The following is an 18785-nucleotide window of genomic DNA, read 5'->3' on the forward strand; positions in this document are numbered from 1 at the left end:
ATCGAAGAGATATCTTTGGATAAAGTAGCAGATTCTTCGTAGAATCGGAAGTTTTTGCTGCTAGAGTTTATCTTATTATTTACAATTTTATGTTATTAATTTCCATTAATGTAAATACATACGTATTTGGATAAAATATTAATTTCTCGTAGATTTAGATATTTATGGCCCTGTAGATTCTTTCTCGGATCCTGTACGACGAATACCGAGATAGAAATTCGTACAAACGGACGAAGAAGCTTTAAAATTGCTCGACTTTTTCAATCTCGTGTATAATCCTGTAATTATAGATGCGAGACTGTCCTAACCAATGTCGAGCATCTAGCAACGTTACTCGAATGGAAAGCCGGACTCGACAATGGAGAGATTGGGACCGGTCGAAGGAGAAGACACCGGTCGTCGAAACCGAAACCGAAACCGGCAACCTTTACCTTCACTCGAGTTTGCCGGCTGTTCCACTCGTTTCATTCACGAATTTCACTTTCACGGCCACGGCCATGGCCACGCGATTCGCGTCGCGACCGCTCCACCATCGCCCCCGCTTCTTCTTCTTCTTCTTCTCGCTTCGTTTCGCTTCGTCCGCGAGCAGCGGACTCGACGCTCGATCGAGAAAATATAAATCGTCGTGCGAAGATCGAAAGAGACCCAATTAAACCGTCAACGAGTTTGCCTACGATCGAGAAACGGGCCGACCTTTGAAATTCCGCTGCACCCACTCGGCAAAACGATCGCCTACAATTCGCTCCTTATTACGTCTATGAATCATTGGTTATCGCGGTTCGATCGATTAAACGAGACTGCTATCACCTTCGTCGCCGTTTTTACGTGGGCAAGAAATCGTTACGCTTATCGTGGCTTCGATGATCGAAGGAATTGCTAATTTCGTTCAACGTAAGCGCACAGGTGAGCGTATACGAGACATTGAAAGCAAATGCGAACTACGTAGTAAACCACATTTTTTTCGCTGAATGCATAAACTCCACCGAACGTCTATATAAATACAAATATATTCTAATAATCTCAAATACTAAGAAGGAAACTTTAACAAGTTTCGTTGCACGTACAGCGAAAGACGCGTAGCGATCCGATGGCCGTACTATACGAACATCGCGTACGTTCGAAAACGTAGCGCGTTTCATTTTCATAGTATCGAGTTTCTAGCGATCGGACAAAGTTACGAAACTCGATTAATCGCTACGTAAATATAAACACGCTGGCGTACAAACGCTCCTTGTAGCCCGTGTACACGAGATACAAGGCCGACCGTGGATATTCGTTTCTGCGAAACGATATCCACGAATAAATCTGGATGGAAACGAAGGAGGGCAATAGGAGAGTGGAAACGGGAACGAAAACACGAGAGGTCGGTGATTAGCGTGGCCAAGTCGCTGGCTATCTGCGGCCGAAGATTAACGAGCGTCGAACTGAATTCGGTCGATTATCTCGGACGCATTGGAGGCGCGATAAGGCGTCTGGAAGTGGAGCCGTCAAGTGCCGTGAACCGTACGAGATGCCAGGCCAGCAACCGACCGATTGCAACACGAAAAACAGCCGCGTCCAGTTGGGCTTGGCCGCAGCGGGAGTCGCTTCTACTCTTTCAGCTCGCGGCCATGAAAATATTACGAAAAGGACCGTGGACGGTGTGGTACGCGCGAACCATCGGGACTACGATTCCAATTGAAAAGAACGCACCGCGTGAAACGCGCCTACAGTTCATCGTAAATTATACTCCAACGATGCGCTTTCTAACCCAAGATTTCCTGTCTTGGCGAAGATCAATCTTCGTACGTGACGTTTATGCAAATTATACGGTTTCTTGCTTGCAGATATCTCCGATAAAAACCGAATCCAACTACCGAGCGTTCATTTTTTTCTGACTTTCAGCGATTTAGATGATCGAAGATCGCGCGTCCCTTGCTAATAAAAAAAAAAAAAAATTCTTTTAATTAACACCGCAATTACCGAATACGTAAAAACGACCGGTTCTAGTTCTATCTCTTTGGATAGCTCTGGCATTAGAATCGACTCTTACCGAGATCGAAATACGATTGGATATCCGTTACGATCGTATTTGACAAACGATTACCTGTGTCAGCGATCGACCAACCGCGAATTTTCTCCTGTCCTTTGTAATTCGCTGTCTTTCTCCGAAAAGTTATTCCAATTATTAATAATTAAAAAAGTAAATTATAAAAAACCGAATTACTTACGGCATCGGCCGATAAACCCGATACAAATTTAGAGCAAACTTTTGCAAACGTATCGCTCTTCCGTCCGGTCAACGATATCCTTTCCACCAGCGGCAAGTAAGAGAACTTACGACCAGTAATTTTGAACGGAGCAACGCGATCGCGATAGCGACGCGCGTCGATAGGAGCCGGCCTTCTCGTCGCGAGTTCTCGATGGTCACGTGTCCAGTAACGTCCACGGACAGACATCGATCGTCGATGCCGTAATCCGGTAATGAACGGGTAAAAAACGCGAGCCAAGGTATTCCCGGGACGGTCTTGAATAGCGATCGCGGCACAAGGAAACCGGTCACCGTGCAAACCGGCCAATCAGACCTAAAAACCACTGTTCCATCTCCTTCTATCGTTTTTCGCGATCCTTTTTACCGACCAACGTACGCTTCTTTCAACAGAAACGCGATAGAACGTCAATCACCTGAGACATCTCGCGAGTAAACGAACGATGCTACGGTGAATCGTCGTGCGATAGATCGTATGAATTAAGACGAAAATATTTTTCTCTTCGTTTTCATGCGTTTAACACGGTGAGCCGCGATGGTCGCGTTTTACCGTGCGAGTTACATTCGCTGTTACCGAATATTTTAAACTCTTCTCAATATCGTGTACCATCGATCAATAATTTGAAAAAGAAAAGGGATAAGTTCGATACGTTTTGTTCGTAATAAAGGAAAACCGTATTGGGAGTCGCGCGTAATATATCGAGGTGTACGTCGAGTTTCGTTCGAAGAACGTACGATTCGACGTAGAGAGAAGAAATCAAACGGAAAGGAGACAGTTTCTAGGACCTTAGAGAGTACACTAGCGCCTCGCCACAGCGATATCGCGTTAAAACTACTAGCGCCGTAGTCTGCAAAGGGCTAAAACAAAGGAGAACGTCAACGCTCTCGGTATCTCGGATCGCACGAGTAACTTGCAGTAAAATTCGTTCGAGTAACTCGTTCGACTAGTTTCCACGCTCGCCCGATAACACGAAACCGTTTAACGAATTTATTTTACGATGGAAATTAACGATCATCTTTCACCTAGTCGAGTCGGACGTTCACGTCCACGCTTCTTTTCACTTTATAGCGTGCAAGATTTACAGCGGTCTAGCGATACTTAGGACAACTACGATAAATTTTAGCCACTCGTTACATAAATAAGGCGATTCGATCGAGAAATATGAAAGTTGAAAAAATTTACAATTACTATTATCGATAGAGTTTCGTGAATAGGAGGCGTAAAATTTCGTTAATGATAATTAGCTCGCTTGTGCAAGAGGATTCTGGGCCCTCCAACTAATAATTTCAATAAATTAACCGCTTACGAGTTATAAATTATAGACGTGTTCCACTCGACTTTACTTTTTTTTGACGAACGGCACAATCGATCGAGCTGTAATTTGTAAACTAACTCGTGGCTCCTAAGATTTCGCTAATAATTTATTACATTTTTTACGTTTACGAGCGACGCATCCAGAGGGTTTATATATTAAAGGAAAGAGAAAAACGCGAAGCACGAGCTAGGTTTCTCGGTAATCAGATAATCGTTATCGTGGTTAAACGCAACTATCTCTAGGCGAGCGATTAAACCGAAGGAAAAAAGCGTCGTTACGCGAGGATGCCAGGTGTAATTTAACCGACAGGGACCGTAGGCGAGTGAAATCCGCTCACGACCTAACGAAAAGCAAGCGCGGGGAAATACGTATACGGGAGAGATAAACGCGACGAGTTGCTAAAACAGCCTAGTTCGAGAAAACCGAGGAACGCGATTAGAAAAGATCTACGAGATTAGATTTAAGATATTTCGCTATTATTACAGTATGTAGCTTTTAAAGTCTTAAACGATCCACGTTTGTATATTTTCTGCTTAATTACGCGTAGAATATTCTGACAAAGTTTGGCTGTTAAACACCGGAACGTCCTGTGTATGATAGAGGTTAGGAACGAGATTAACGTACGAGTCGATTCTCTGCGCGTATTTCGAAAATGTGGAGCAACCGACGTGAACGAAAAAGAAAAAACAAACACGGATTGGACGGCAAGGTTAGACGAGCAACGCGTAACGTTTTCCATGCCGATTAAGAAAACGAGTAAACGGAAGTTTCGTTTGGTAAACGTTGCTTGCTATCGTGCCACGACGAGAGGACAATGGCGCGGTTAGGTTAGACATTTTCTTCCTAAGAAACGCTCGAGTTTAGTAGCGTACCACAGAGAAGAACCGTTAGGATACTAAAGTTTTATTGCGTCCCCTTCCCACACGAAACCAACGGAAGCTATACACGTGGTATACGTTTCGGTCGTTGGGAAAATTCGTAGCGAAAGAAGAAAAATTTTATTGGTATCGAACTTGCCGCCGTCGTAATTTTACGAATCTTTCCTAATAATCAAATCCTTCGAATATCTTTCACCGGCTTCTACGCTACGTATTTAATTTCTTATCTGCGCAAGCATACGTAATATATTCGTCAAAGTTTTTATAAGTGTTCAAACACTCTCGTATACGCTACAGTTACACGTGTGCATTATACGATATAAACACGCAGCTACAGGCTTACTACGTAGCCGTGAATAAACGAGTCACAAAAGTTATATTGTTACGACCAGCGGTCGAAACGCGAAGGAAAACCACGAGTCTGATCGCTTTCTCGGCTAGCAACCGAGTCTACCGAAACGCAACCTTACCTCTAGCGTGATAAATTCCTATAGAGAACAAGGGCCAGATACGAAGGGTTCGAAAAAAGAAAGAGCGAAACAGAAAGAAAGAGAAAGAAAGAGCAGAAAAGGAGAGAGAGAGAGAGAGAGAGAGAGAGAGAGAGAAAGGAGGGAACGAGAGGGCGAGTTGGCAGCATCTACGATCCTATAAACACGCCGCGCACACAGATCGAACGCAGCCACGGTTGTCGGTCTCGTAACCGCGGTACAACGACCCCTGGCCTGCTGTCGAACGCGCCTTCGCACTAATTGCGATACCCGAACCGAGACTCGCTTACCGACCAGTACGTACGTTTCTTCAACGTTGAGATCGTTGATCGAGAAACAGAGATTTGTCGTGTGTTTAAATGGACCTATGTACGTACGTAGATGTTTACTCCGGTATATACCGTCGCGTTCTTCTTTCCCGGTACATATACAAGTGGCTCCTCCCAACGATGCGAAGCGAACTGTCGAGAGAAAAAAAACTATATACTTGGAAAAAACGCCTGGTCGCGAACGTAAACACGGGATATGCGCCCGACCGAATACTTTCGTATATACGCTATACGCGTGTATTATACATATATATATCGAGATGCGTGGCGTTCGTATTATCGCGAGCAAACACAACAAAGATAGAAAAGACGCAAGGTCGCGTAATCAGAAAGGAGAGAAATCAGAGTACGTAGAAAGATCGGAGCGGAGTGATACGTTGACTAGCGGAGCAAAGGCACGGCTTCATTTCTAGTTGGTTACCGTTCCTCTCGTTCTGTTCCTCCTTCCTGCTCTTCTCTGTTCGTTCCTCGAGGCGTTCGTCGAACCACGAGAGAGAAAAGCTATCTCGCTCACTCACCTGTCAGAACTCTCGGAGCTGTCGTATCGATCGGCACACCGCTTCTTGCCGCAAGGGCCGACGAGGGTGTCCTCGGCCATCCTAACCTGTCCCTTGAAAGGGCTGCCCTGATGCCTGCCGGCAACGAGGCCATTTGCAGTAACACCAGCGGCACCAGCAGCACCACCACCAGAACCAGAAACAGCAGCAGCGGCAGCAGCACCACCACTACCACTACTACCACCATCACTACTACTACCATCACTAGCGATACCGTCCGTCGTTTTTCCGGAGGCGTCCTCCTCGTCTATACCAGCCTCGCTGCTACCACTACTTTTGTCGCATCCGAGACGATTCACTTTTTCTACTAACGCGTGCTCCTGATGCTCGTGGCGACGATGTTCGTCCTCGTCCCCGTCTCCGTCCTCGTCGTTGTCGTCATCTACGCGGCACTCGTTCATTTTGCTCGCACTTTCGTTCGCAGAATTCACCGTCGCGTCGAAGAAAGCCGCGGACCTCGACCGTCGACCGTCACCGACCGAGCACCCACCACCGGCATTGTCACCGCCGCGCGTCGCGTGACCGGTCATCGCGCCACCCTCCGAACCACTGCTACTACCATTATTATTACCACTACCGTTACCGCTACTATTACTATTATCGCTATCGCTCTCTTCGTTTTTCACCTTTATTACATTTTTCGTCTTTATTACGTCGATTCGAACCAAGCCGCAACACTTTTTCGATACACCCTTCTTCCCTCCATTCTCTTCTACGTTATATTCCTCTTCGTCTTCGTCCTCCTCATCATCGTCGTCCTCGTCCTCGTCCTCGTCCTCGTTCTCGTCCTCGTCCTCGTCGTCCTCGTCGTCTTCGTCGTCGTCGTCGTCGTCGTCGTCATCGTCGTTTTCCTCGTAGTCTTCCCTGCTCGGTGACGTAAACGAAGCAACGCACATCGTGTCAACACCAACACCACTTCCACTGTCGTTTTTACTAACGCGTTCGTTACCATCAGCCTGGTCATCCTCGTGCTCCCGACGATGATAATGCTGGTAATGATGATGATTATTGTTGTTGCTTAGATTACCGATGTTATTGCTGCTGTTGTTGATGTTGTTGTTGTTATTGTTGTTGTTGTTGCTGCTGCTGCTGCTGCTGCTGTTGTTGTTAGGGTTACCAAGATGCCGACGAGGAAGATGAGGATTGGTATGACAATTACGACGGGGAGGACGATGTTGATGTTGTTGCCGATGATGAGGATGACCATCGAGCACAGAAGCGTCTTCGTGGATGCGTCTCGCGATGTCCTGACCCGTGCTCAAGGACGTCATCGAAAACGAAGCGTCCTCGCGTTTGTGTCGCTCCCTTGTTAAACGAGAATCACTGTCCCCCAGGTCGGTAGCCGCGTCTTCCGCGGACGGACCGTCTGCCATCTTGTAAACGATCGCACTAATGCCTGGCAGAGGCCCTATGGCACGAGCACGGGCCGCGCCACCGCTAGCTCGCTTCTACGGCCCGGCACGGCTCACTTAACCCCTCTTTTCTTCACCTTACAAAACCACCGCCACCTCTCGCCGACGGCTGCCCACTGACGACCCCCACTCCCGAAGCTGCCGACGCCTGCTCGCGAATCCGAACGACGACGCCCGAATGCTACCGATATCTTCCGGTCCCGCACGAATACCCTTCCCTTTCGACGATTGGACCGATCGCCACGACACCTCACGGCCGTCTTAACTTTTGCTTTCTGGGGGGAAATTGAAACGTTCTATATGGAACAACTTCTAATAGTTCTAATAGTTCTAATATGTACGATATTCTAATTGAAATAATTGAAATATTGAAAATAGAACGTAATAGCTTACTTGGCACGGTAGTAATATCATATATATATATATATTATATATTTTATTCTAAACTGTCTCTGAGCGTTGTGAAATGAAGAAAATACATTTGATGCTTGTGATTTACTTTTCTTTATTCAGAAAAAAATCAACTCTTTCTGTGAGAATCCAAGAACGTACGTCTTCGATACCATAATACTGTTGAACGAAACGCTTAGCCATGAGCACCATCAGATTTATTTGCGTTCTGGAATGTAATTCCAAAATGAAAGACACATTCTCGAGCGTGAACTTACGTATAAGCTTCTTGTACACGCATATTTACACGATATACAGGATATTCACAAATCGTACTTTAACTTCTTGTTGATTCTTCTAAATACATACAAAATTTATTGCTATACTGGCTAGACTCGAAATTTCGCCTAATGAATAGTTATAGAAAGTTTCATTTTTCTTATTTTTTATACATACACACACATGTATATATATATATCTGTGTGTGTGTGTGTGTGTGTGTGTATAGTAAGTTCAAAATGTGTGCGATATTATAAGTACGTACGAACATAAGAAAAATATCAAATTAAATTTATCCTATGGACGTACGATCGTTTCATCGACTTTCTCTCTTAAAATTTAAATCTCTTTGATTTCTGGAATGTGCGTGCTCGAACACGTTGCTGTACAAAAGCACTAACTTTGAGCGTAACATCGATCACATATTATGCAAAGCAATAGAACCGTAAGCTATCTAACGATAAACAAGTGTTAAATACCGATTTTTGATCGTATAAGAATAGGCACGAGACAGGCACTTTCAATATCTTCGTAATAATCGAAATCCGCCGAGTACAAAGGTTCTTCTTCGGAATTTTGTCGGAAACTTCTTGTACAAGCGACCAGTTTGCGAAACGTTTTAAAACAAGAAGAATAGAATCGAAACTGTTTTCTCGGTATTTACATTAACAACTACTTAATTTACAAATTAAAAGTTAAATCATTAACTCTATTTTTTATACGTTTTCTTCTTTACATATGAGGCAGCTATGATTTACGTCGTAACATTTACTAAACGTAAATATACAAAATTGTTGTATCATTATGCTTTAAATCGATGACAACGACGCGATAATTATTGTCAACTTTGATACGTAAAATTTGAAGTGAGAGGTATACCGGTACACGTAGCAAATCCACTGGTTAAATACAGCGGTAATAACTTTCGATGTTTGCACTTACGTATGTAATCTTTGGATCTTTAAGTAATATTTATTAGAAAGCAATCGACTTCCTTCATACCAATCGCTAAAAATACAGCACATGAACTCTCGTTTGCTTCAGCGAAATTGGGAATATGTTTACGATATACACAAAATCGCAATAGCAATTCAAGCGCAGCAACTTTGTTCATTTTATATATATATATGTAAACATGATCATTTAGAATAGCTTTCCCGTTTTATGATGGGAATGTTTCCATTACCCCTACATACTTTCACAGATTAGGGCCAATTATTATGATCAAACTCGCAGATCGTTTATCACCAAATATTTCCCTCTATTCCTTCAATCTCATTCTAATAAAAAATCCCTATATACACTAATATCTTAATTGAATTTTGAACATGCGAATCAACCTTGCTAGTCGTAAAAGTGGATCCAAAATTCATGTACTTTCTCCGATCATACGACTGATAGTCTCTCTATTTAAACGTTGTAAAAATCTTTTGTGCAATTATGTCTTTTTAAGTTCTCCTCGAATATCCTGCGCAATTAAAGTTAGACTTCGAAGTAAAGCCATAAATAGTTCCGCTAAAGACGATCAGTTTCGATCGTTTTACTATCATCTGCCTGCGTCATAGACAAACGCGAAGTATTCGCCATGTCTGATAACAGAAGATGTTCATTGTCTATGGAACTTTTCGAATTTCCACTGATTAAGTTATTGCGGCCACTGGTGCTCCTAGCCAATCTTCGTTCTACCTTATCACGCCTTTGCTTTTCTCTTTCTGTCTTCAATTTTGTAAATTCGTCGTCGGAGTTAACGCTAGCGGATGAACTATCGCTGCTTATAAGATCATCCACAACGCTGTCCATGTAGCTGGCCGCTGGTTCGTAAGCAATGCTCGATCGTGCTGACTGCGAAGTACGTTGCGCTCTAAAATCCGAATAATTTCATCGTTTCGATTTCATTTTGCAATATGAAAAAAAAAAAAAAAATAGAAAAAGGTTCGTTTAGAAAGAAAATTATCAACCTTGAATCAGACCCGTATCTCCTGTCGTTGACGATCTCACCGTTACTTCCCCTTAACACGCCGCCGGTTACAGGAGCGCTACACGAAAATATCTCTCCATTTCGTGAGTATTCCATACCAGGAACAGCGACGGGAGCACTCGGAGGTGGTGGTCCCGGCGAAAATATACTCTGCACGTGAGGTCTCTTCTCCGACTTCATCGACGTTAACGTCATCTGTTCGTCCGCTTCTTCCTTGATTACTCCGATCCTCATCGAGCCTCCTCCTGCTATTTAAAATTTTCAGTACATGTCAAACATAGTTTAGCCGGAGAAACGCGCATATACGTATATGCTCGAATTTTTATGAAAATTTGAAACCTGAACTTACCAACGGCTCTATTTTGTAACGAAGCGGCCGAACTAGAAGATGCAAGCCTTCCAGGTGTTTTAGTCCCGCTTGATGTACCGCCGTCTGGTCTATCGTCTTTACTGAATAATCGTTTCAGCACGCTGGTGACGCTGTTGACTCTTGGTAGAGATTCTCCGATGATGCTTGGAGTGGAGCCTCCGCTCATGGTACGGTCCCGATTGCTTACTCTGCTAGCGCTTCTACAAGTAAACATATACTTCCGGTTCCATAACCCAATAACCTTCGCATATTTTCAGCACTCGATATCGTAACTTATACAGTAGATAGACGTTAAACAAATAATATTACCTCGCTATTTTACCACTCTCGGTTGCGCTCCTGGTTAAGCGTTAGGCATATCAGCGTTTACAAAAAAAACCGCATCGCGCGGAGTAAAACATTCACAAAATAGCATCGTTCCAAGACCAACCTTGACATTTTCCCAGTCGCTATGAAGTGTATACCAGACGCGGCGTCGTCGGCCATGTCAGGGCGGAACTTCTGTTGATAGTCCCCTGCCATTTCGTCGATCCTGACCGAAGATGGTTGAAGTTCTTGCTGCGCCGCGGATAACTGAATTCTAGCCGTGGATGGCTCCGGATGCTCCTCGCGGAAGGGCTGCGCTGCCGCCGTGTACGGAAGTTCCGCGGGGAAGATCTCGTCCCAATATTGATCGCGGATTAATTCTGGATGCTCGTGGTGCATCTCATCGACGATAAGGTAGCTCACCTTTTACGATACATATGGAATTAGAATATGGAAAAGGATACATTAACATTTATAAAGCTAACAGTAGCGCGATACATACTATACATTTTAAAACGTCTGTTACAACGTATACTATTATATGTATAATTGGGTTCATCGTTGAAAGAAAAAAATCCATCTCGGAAAGATTGAACACGTGGTCTTTTTCATTAGACATTATACCTGCAAATTTCTGTCGATTATCCAATTGACTTCAAAATCATCGTCGTCCTCGCCGAACGGATTAATCAAAGTCTCGGCTACTTTCAACCAACCCATATAAAAAAAGAATTGCAGCGTTGTGAATACTGGAAAATACATATCGATGTTCGGCGATGCATCGGTCACCGACTGCCGACCCATCACGCTTGTTAAAAAGTACGTATACACAGCTAACGTAACTACCTACAGAATACGCGAACAGAAAAGGAAATTAAAATTCTTGGTACGATGGATGCACGAATGTTAAATGTACATGGTTCTGGTGCGTGTTGGACGCGCTCACCTGAGTGTAAACCAAAGGAACGCTAATAGTATCATAGTGCATGAGGCTACCGCAGAGGCCGCGAAACTTATTTAACTCGTCTATCAATGTTTTCACGGCGAAGTCGTCACGAATCCGGCCCTCCTTCCTCGCTCTTGTCACGATACTCGACGCCCATACTATCGGTAACCAATGCTTGCTGGGCTTAGGAAACTTTGTGTTCAGACTCTCGAATATGACTAGCTCGTTCTCCAGCAACAAACCCGCTTCCACGAAGTGCTCTAACGTGGGGAATCGTTTCTTTACACGGGGCGAAACCATCGCCAGTACTAGCGTCAAGCAAACGCACACGTACCTGAAATTAAAGAAAAGCAGTTGTTATATATATACATATATATATATATATATGTATCAAGGAAAATTAGATACTTTTTATACCGGTACGACAGTTCAACTGGATTACTTCTCTCCTTGACTTTAATCGAATCGATTCTTACCGTTCTGTCGTGCCACGGTAACGAGCAGCGTGCACGGTACTGTGCAAAGTTATTACCTCACTTACCAAATGAAAATTTTTCGTTTCTTTATGGATGTATATAAAAATCGATGTCATCTTGAGGTAGTATTTTATGTGAACGTCTTTCGCTCTTTCGACAGTACGATTTTTAAATAAACTAAATTACAATATTCGACATTTTGTTTTCAATATTCCATACAAGTTATTTCTATTTTCGACTTTCTCTCTTCTTATGACAGATTTTTAATCGTTTCGTGTCTCTTCCATATCGTATTGGCTAAAGACTGTTGCACAGTATTTTATGTACCTGACGATAGTTCGGCGCATTAGTCGACCTCTCTCGTCGTTGCCGTGAATAGTGGCTGACACGAAAACCGCGATCGAGTCTGGCCACGGTATCACCATGTATTGATTCCACCACCTGGTCATAACAATACTGACGTAGAAGCCCAGGACGAAAGACAGCGGAATTAGATCGCTGTACGCGTTGCAGTACGCTACTATGGCCGCGAATATCTTCTTTTGTTCTTCGTCCAATATCAGCCGGTAAATACTCGACAGCGAATAATATATGAAGAGGAAAAGAGCTAGGTCCAACCAGACGAGCTTGTATACGCTTGCTCGCCATCTAGAAAACAAACCATACGTAACGCAAGAAGTTTTAATAGCCGCAGATTAATTAGAAAAAATAAAACACACTTCTCGAAAGCACTTTCAATTTCTGTGAAAGTACAATCGATATCTGTGATTTTAGGTCATAGAATCTGTTCAAGATTGTTAGTGTAGTTAGTTCCGAGAAACCATCGCGATAATTCAGTGGATTGTCCAACGATCATTATCCTGCAGGTCTCTGTTTAAACGCGGAATACATCGTGTACGTTCCAACGATGAATTACGAGATCTGTTTTTCTTATATCGAGGAATCTTGACTGTACCGCGCGTTGAGATCCAAGGAATTTCGCGATCCACCCATCCTCGAGATTGAGAATTGATACCTAGACGATAAAGTCTCGCACAATTTTCCATTGTTCGCGCCTTAGTGGTGAGTAAAGCGTTTACACGCGAACACGCGATCGTATTATGTTCGAAATACAGTTGCTCGCCAAAGTATTTGTACACTTACCATAAACAACTTGCACGTACGCATATACGGATACGTTGTACGAAACACTCTGAAAATTAGCACGGTAATGAAACACGTCCGTGATGATTATATCGATAAAATTTGGAATTGATGCGAAAATATATTTTTAGTAAAGAAATTAGCACGACATGGATAGTTATCTCGAATATATGTAAATGTTAATTATAGGTATATATAATTCCAGGGAATATCGAGTATTATTAACAGAACGAATAATTGACTGTCTAGATACGTTCGTGATCTATAAATATACGCTTACCTGCGCTAAATATCGTAAAAATGTAATTTCTATGTATCGATTCGATTCTCGCATTGTGTGCCACGATTTTCAGATCTTCTCTCGAAAATTCATCGATATAATCACGACAGTTCGGTCTCGTCGTATTATCAATGAACTTTCAAGATGTTTCGTGTAACGTGCAATCGTATCTGTACGAGCGTTTGAGCAGTTTCGCAAGCAATTGTACATAACGTGACCCGATAACGACTAAACTGGAGGAAATAAACGCGGATCGATTCGTAGAATTTCTCTGACGAACTATGGTCTTATTACAGACTTCAAAGACATATAGTTTACAGTCTACGCAATTGTACCTTATTTTCGACGATGATGCATAATCGGAAATATTCTTGAGCGTGAAACATTTCGTTAAATACGTCTATACAGGTCGTCGGATCGTCGTAAGAGATCTGTTATCGCGATAAACGTTCCGCTAATGAATAAGGTAGGACGACGCTCTATGAATACCAAAAGGCGACTAAACCGAGACTACTCGAGTATTTTTTTCGCGTTGATTTTCCCATAGCACGATCGACGTTCTAACGTATCTTTCAAGGGGAAGAAAATTGGAAGATACAGTGGAAATCTGTTTATCTCGTGTCGTCAGGAAACAAAGAACTCGTACAACCGGAGTTCAATAACATCAGAACGTCTACAAGTAACGTCGTGTTTATATACATATATATACACATAATATTGGTAGCTTTAAAACGAGAATTCAAATTTGCTCGTGCTTTAAACGTAAAGAATAGCCCGTAGTAAACGTAGAGAATAAAATTAGTTACGCGTAATAATCTTTATCGGTTGTACTTTGCGTTGTATTTAACGTTATTTTCACCGTTGTTGAAAGAGACACCGACGACAAAGCATCCGCTAAGGACACTATTTATGCGATGACGCGATAATTAATTCGTTTCTTACTCAATTGCGAAATAAAGGCTCACGTTCGTAAGTAGCGAGAGTTCGATTAGTAGGACGTTAAGTTCAATCTCGCGTCACGACAAATACGATTCGGACAAATAGTATCGTCGGACGGACAATGGAGTAACTGTAAATATAATATATTACATTCTTCGAAGAGCAAACGAGTAACGCGCGTAATTTAAAGCATGGCTTGCACGTGACGAGCTTCGAACGGTTGAAACGCCGCATCCGAGTACGGATATAGCGTAATTGAAATAATAATAGAAAGGTCAACGACCACGGGTCAAGTGAAAAATGGAATAAATCTTCCTCGATATTCTATATACAAGGTGTCTTAGAATCAACGAAACAAACGGTTCTCATTGAACAAGAATGATAATCCATTAGGCACTGGGAAATAATCGATGGCGTACGAACTGTGTAACGTAAGTAGCGAAAAATGAAAGATACGATCTTCCTGCGGGTCTCGTCGATATATGTACGTAAGTAGAATTGTCGAGATGTGTACGACCTTGATTACGCTTCTCCTTGATATCCTTCACGTACGAACACGTGACGCGTTTTTTCGCGGAAAGCTATGACGGAAGAATTGAAAATATTATTCAAACACGATAGCCGATAAATAATCGCGTGCAAAATCAAAAAGAATCGTCGGGAAAGATTACGATCCGTTAACAAGCTACACCTTTGTATCTGAAAATCTTACGTTTATCTATCAAGTACCGATAGTATACTATTTATCGAGCGTCGAATGGACAGGAGTCATTTTCAGCCAGAGAAAATATCACGGTAACGTATGAAAGTTAAATAGAAGGAACGTCGCTGTCAAAATTGACAACGTAAACAGGACAAAGTAAAAATAAACTACAACCGATATAACTTGTCAACGGTCTTCTTAACTGCATGCAATAGCGTCGACCGAACGGACGAGCTAAACCTAAATCGCTTACCTTAGGAGTAATTTTAGGAAGCAACCGAGACCTCTGCAGGTAGCGACTTCGGCGGTATAAGTGACTGTCATCTCTCACGATACACCTGCTGTGCTGAGAAACACGGCATAACCAACTGCAGTTCCTTTAGAAAAAGATCTCACCGATATTCTCGCTAGAACGTTGTCTCGCTAAAATCATCTCTCCTGGCACGCGTATCGCATCCTTTTCTTTCACCTTTTTTCCGTCTGACGATTACGGCAAGCTATTAATTAAATCGCGTACCACTTTATCTCCGAGTTCTTCTCCCTCGACGATAGACAGACAAACGAGACGGCTGCGAAGGTCATTCTCGATGTGTTTTACGCGTGTCTTGCTGTCTCTTTCTCTCTTCGTCAATCGATTATGTAATTCGTTGCAATCGCACGACACCGAAAACGACGTTGCTCGATGAAATTGCTCTTCGTTTGAAATCTTCGACGCGTCAACGTCTTCGCGGTACGCTCTACTAGAAAGAGATGACGGTAATCGCGATATCAGTTAACGAGCTACAAAATATTTTTACGATTAACACGATAGTTCGTAAGTTACGCGACACACTTTCAATTTACCGCGCTTTCGTTCGTTTTCTTTTCGATTCACTTCTCACATGCTACTCTTGCTCTACCGGTGCGCTCTGTTAGGAAGAAACGGCAAATACCACGAAACCCGGCGTTTGAAGGAAAAGAAAAATGGTCGATGCAATCCTACGAATTATGTTGACACTGTATCGAGTCGCCGCGCTTTCGTTCCCCTTCTTTCTTCCGTAAAAATGATTATTTTCGTTGTACAAGTAAAATGATTTCGTATAGTAGCCTACTGTAACGCGTTATCGTTGATACACGACTATTAAATACCTCGTTGTTACACCTCTAGTCGTTTAAAGCTACTATTATCCTTAAGCTATTAACACAATGGTGCTTGTCGTCGTATGTATTATCGATAATTCACTGGCACTTCACTGGCTCCTTTCATCGAGTCGTTGACAATTCGAACGTCGTTTCCGGTATACGTTCGCGCTCAACAACACCGACAATACGTTTGAAAAGCCGCCCGATTGGAGGGTAATACCGAAACGCTACGGTTTGTCTTCGTCTTAGCGAGTTCCACAGGTGAACATAGAATGCCGGATATATCGATGAAAGTGGTAATCCACGCTTGTTATCGATAACCTATTGGTATTAAAAAACGAACACATTTTATAACACCAGTCTTTGATAACAGTCTTATCTCTTTCTCTATATAGAAATCACTTGGTAAAAATTCAATAGTACACAAAGAACGAACCGCGCGCTATGTGGTATGTTTGATCATCGCATCACTCATTTTCCAAGTAAAAAGTCACGCGGAACTCGTACACGATAGACGAGTTTAACCGTTCATTTCGATCTTTCTCAAACACCCGAGGCACACCTCCTATCCAATTGCATTCGTTCGATCACCATATTATTTTCTAAATCTGATCCCCACTAACGATCTATGCCAAATGACCAAGCCTTTGTTCACTTCCGTTCTCGGTGCAATGACTCATTCGCGTTCTATATTTCACAAGCTTTACGCAAGATGCGTTTTCTATCCGTCCCTTGTTAACAGCACGTTGCAGTAATCGCGATGGTAAGCTTGACTCGTAACCTTGTACACGGATCGTTATCGCGTTATAGGTAAGTAGTCTGTTATCGTGCCGCCGACCTGCTTTACATTCTTCGTATACAATTTCTTCGAATAGAAGCATAAAATGTTACTTCCCTTATTTTTAGTATGTCCACTGCTTTCTCAATGTTACGATAAGTTTTATCTCTAAAATTAATTGTATTCGTATTCGACATTAGGGTTTCGTCTAAAGTGCTTTCGATATCGCTCGCACAGAATCACATAGGGACTTTATTCTGTCTGCACTCGACACCGTGATAAGGTTATAGTAGGTCCCTCTACAAGCACCCCTTTATTAGATTAATGGTAACAGACTGATAAATGTTATCTTTTCAATATTGCGTATGAATTTGTTATACCGTATTGACGGCCATCGTTTCGCCTGTATTTCGTGGTTTTTACAATTTTGTTTTACAAAGTTTGCACTAGAATTTTTCGAAACTCGGCTGTTCGATAGAAAAATTGTTACGACTAGAGCATAAAAGGTCAATTGGTACATGCGATCGATATATTTAGAAAGTGTCGGGTCGTTTGTACATCCGTGAAAAGCGTGACGTTGATCACCACTTTTGACGCTACCTTCGAAAGGTTCTAATTTTGTCCTTGTAAACGCAACGAGCACGTGTATGCATAGTCATTCTGGAGAAACCAGAATGACGCAGAAGGGAAAGCATGGAACATACATGTGCAACGAATTAATGTTTCTGACGTAGCTCGTTTATTGTATCTACACGCAATGCATTGTCAAGCGGGTAACACGGAACAGGATCAGGATTATCACCAGTGTCAGCACCACACACGGATGGAAATAAATATTTTTGCTCCGAAATGTAAAAAAAATTATTCGATAACGATACAAATAATCTCTTTAATTCGATCACAATTTAAAGATTCGTAATTCACTGTATCTTCATGAAATTCGCATGTTCTTTGTTGATGTAAAGTGATCCTTCTCCTTATCACGTGAGTTGAAAATCGCTCTGTCGACTACTCTAAAAACATGAGATCTTTGTAACACTGAAACGAAACATTTCATCGCTTTGCTGAAACTGAACTAACGCAGAAGAGATTCGGTAGCAGACCTGCTTAGGTCAAAAATTTCGGGTACCGTATCTTGGAGCGTTAAGCCGTAATTTCATGACAAAGGAACAGAGCGAGGCTCGAAAGATCCTTGAGCTCGTCCTACGCCCCACTTTGCCCTTCTACTCTGCGCACGCTTCGTACAACGAAATTCATTTTACGGAATTCCAAGCACAGCTGGTCGTGAGTTTCCCGAGCACTAGGCACAATCGCGACCAATCAAGCTCCAAGAGTATCGTACACGCAAACTCTACCTGTCTTTTATAGAAAGAATACTGAATATGTGGCTGAGACTAGTCGTTGCCGCAGCACGCCAGAAAATCCCCCGGTGCCGCACCACCCGCCTTTCGTTTCTATCCCCATCATACCTCGTGTTTCCGCATCGACCAGTGGTGCTCATCAACCGTTGAAAAATCATTCTACTGAAATTACGTTTAACCCGCTAAAAATTAAATAACGTAAAGACGAAGCAAAGGAACAATATGACTATTCTGGAAATAAGACCGGTAATTAATGAAAATATTCGTATTTCGCGAAAATACATAACTCTGGTGAGTTTATTCGATGTTCCAAATGATAGTCACGTTTGAAAGTGCTACAGAAGCAATCGGAGTTGACTAAATATTTAAAACACGTCATCAACAAAATTATGAAAGAACTATGAATTGGAAACTAAAAACGAAGGTGACAATATTCTCGTGTTTCGCGTTAAAAAAATTTTTAGGAAACACGAAAGATCTGATATT

At 42.5% G+C, this 18785-nt stretch overlaps 2 protein-coding genes across 3 annotated transcripts in view; both read right to left on the minus strand.

Moving 5' to 3' along the window:
* Positions 1-7354, minus strand: part of Jing (AE binding protein 2 jing) — a 149326-nt gene extending 141972 nt beyond the window's left edge. The window contains exon 1 of the mRNA XM_072007774.1: positions 5778-7354. Coding sequence (XP_071863875.1) covers positions 5778-7189 — 1412 coding nt within the window. The 5' untranslated portion in view covers positions 7190-7354. The remainder of the gene's footprint in view (positions 1-5777) is intronic.
* Positions 7355-7708: 354 nt separating this feature from the next.
* On the minus strand, positions 7709-18646 carry LOC139989144 (bestrophin-2a). 2 transcript variants are annotated; one of them, XM_072007160.1, is made up of 10 exons: positions 15962-18646; positions 15292-15925; positions 12301-12621; positions 11498-11831; positions 11176-11397; positions 10676-10974; positions 10555-10584; positions 10225-10445; positions 9856-10123; positions 7709-9758 (listed from the first exon to the last, which is right to left on the minus strand). In XM_072007160.1, exons 2-10 carry the CDS (start codon positions 15360-15362, stop codon positions 9413-9415), a joined length of 2112 nt encoding a protein of 703 aa, XP_071863261.1. In that variant the 5' UTR covers positions 15363-15925; positions 15962-18646; the 3' UTR covers positions 7709-9412. The 2 variants fall into 2 exon arrangements, with proteins under 2 accessions (XP_071863261.1, XP_071863262.1); XM_072007161.1 differs by lacking the exon at positions 10555-10584.
* Between the last annotated feature and the right edge of the window lie 139 nt (positions 18647-18785).

This window comes from Bombus fervidus, chromosome 7 (genome assembly GCF_041682495.2).
Source record: "Bombus fervidus isolate BK054 chromosome 7, iyBomFerv1, whole genome shotgun sequence".
Classification (NCBI taxonomy): Eukaryota; Metazoa; Arthropoda; class Insecta; order Hymenoptera; family Apidae; genus Bombus; species Bombus fervidus.

Bases quoted from the DNA above. Each gene is read 5' to 3' on its own strand.
- LOC139989144 (XM_072007160.1), bottom strand. From the start codon at position 15,362: ATGACAGTCACTTATACCGCCGAAGTCGCTACCTGCAGAGGTCTCGGT. The intron at 10,585-10,675 runs GTTGGTCTTGGA...ACGCTTAACCAG, and splicing joins GCGACTGGGAAAATGTCAAG to GAGCGCAACCGAGAGTGGTA. The intron at 10,124-10,224 runs GTAAGTTCAGGT...AATTTTAAATAG, and splicing joins GTTACAAAATAGAGCCGTTG to CAGGAGGAGGCTCGATGAGG.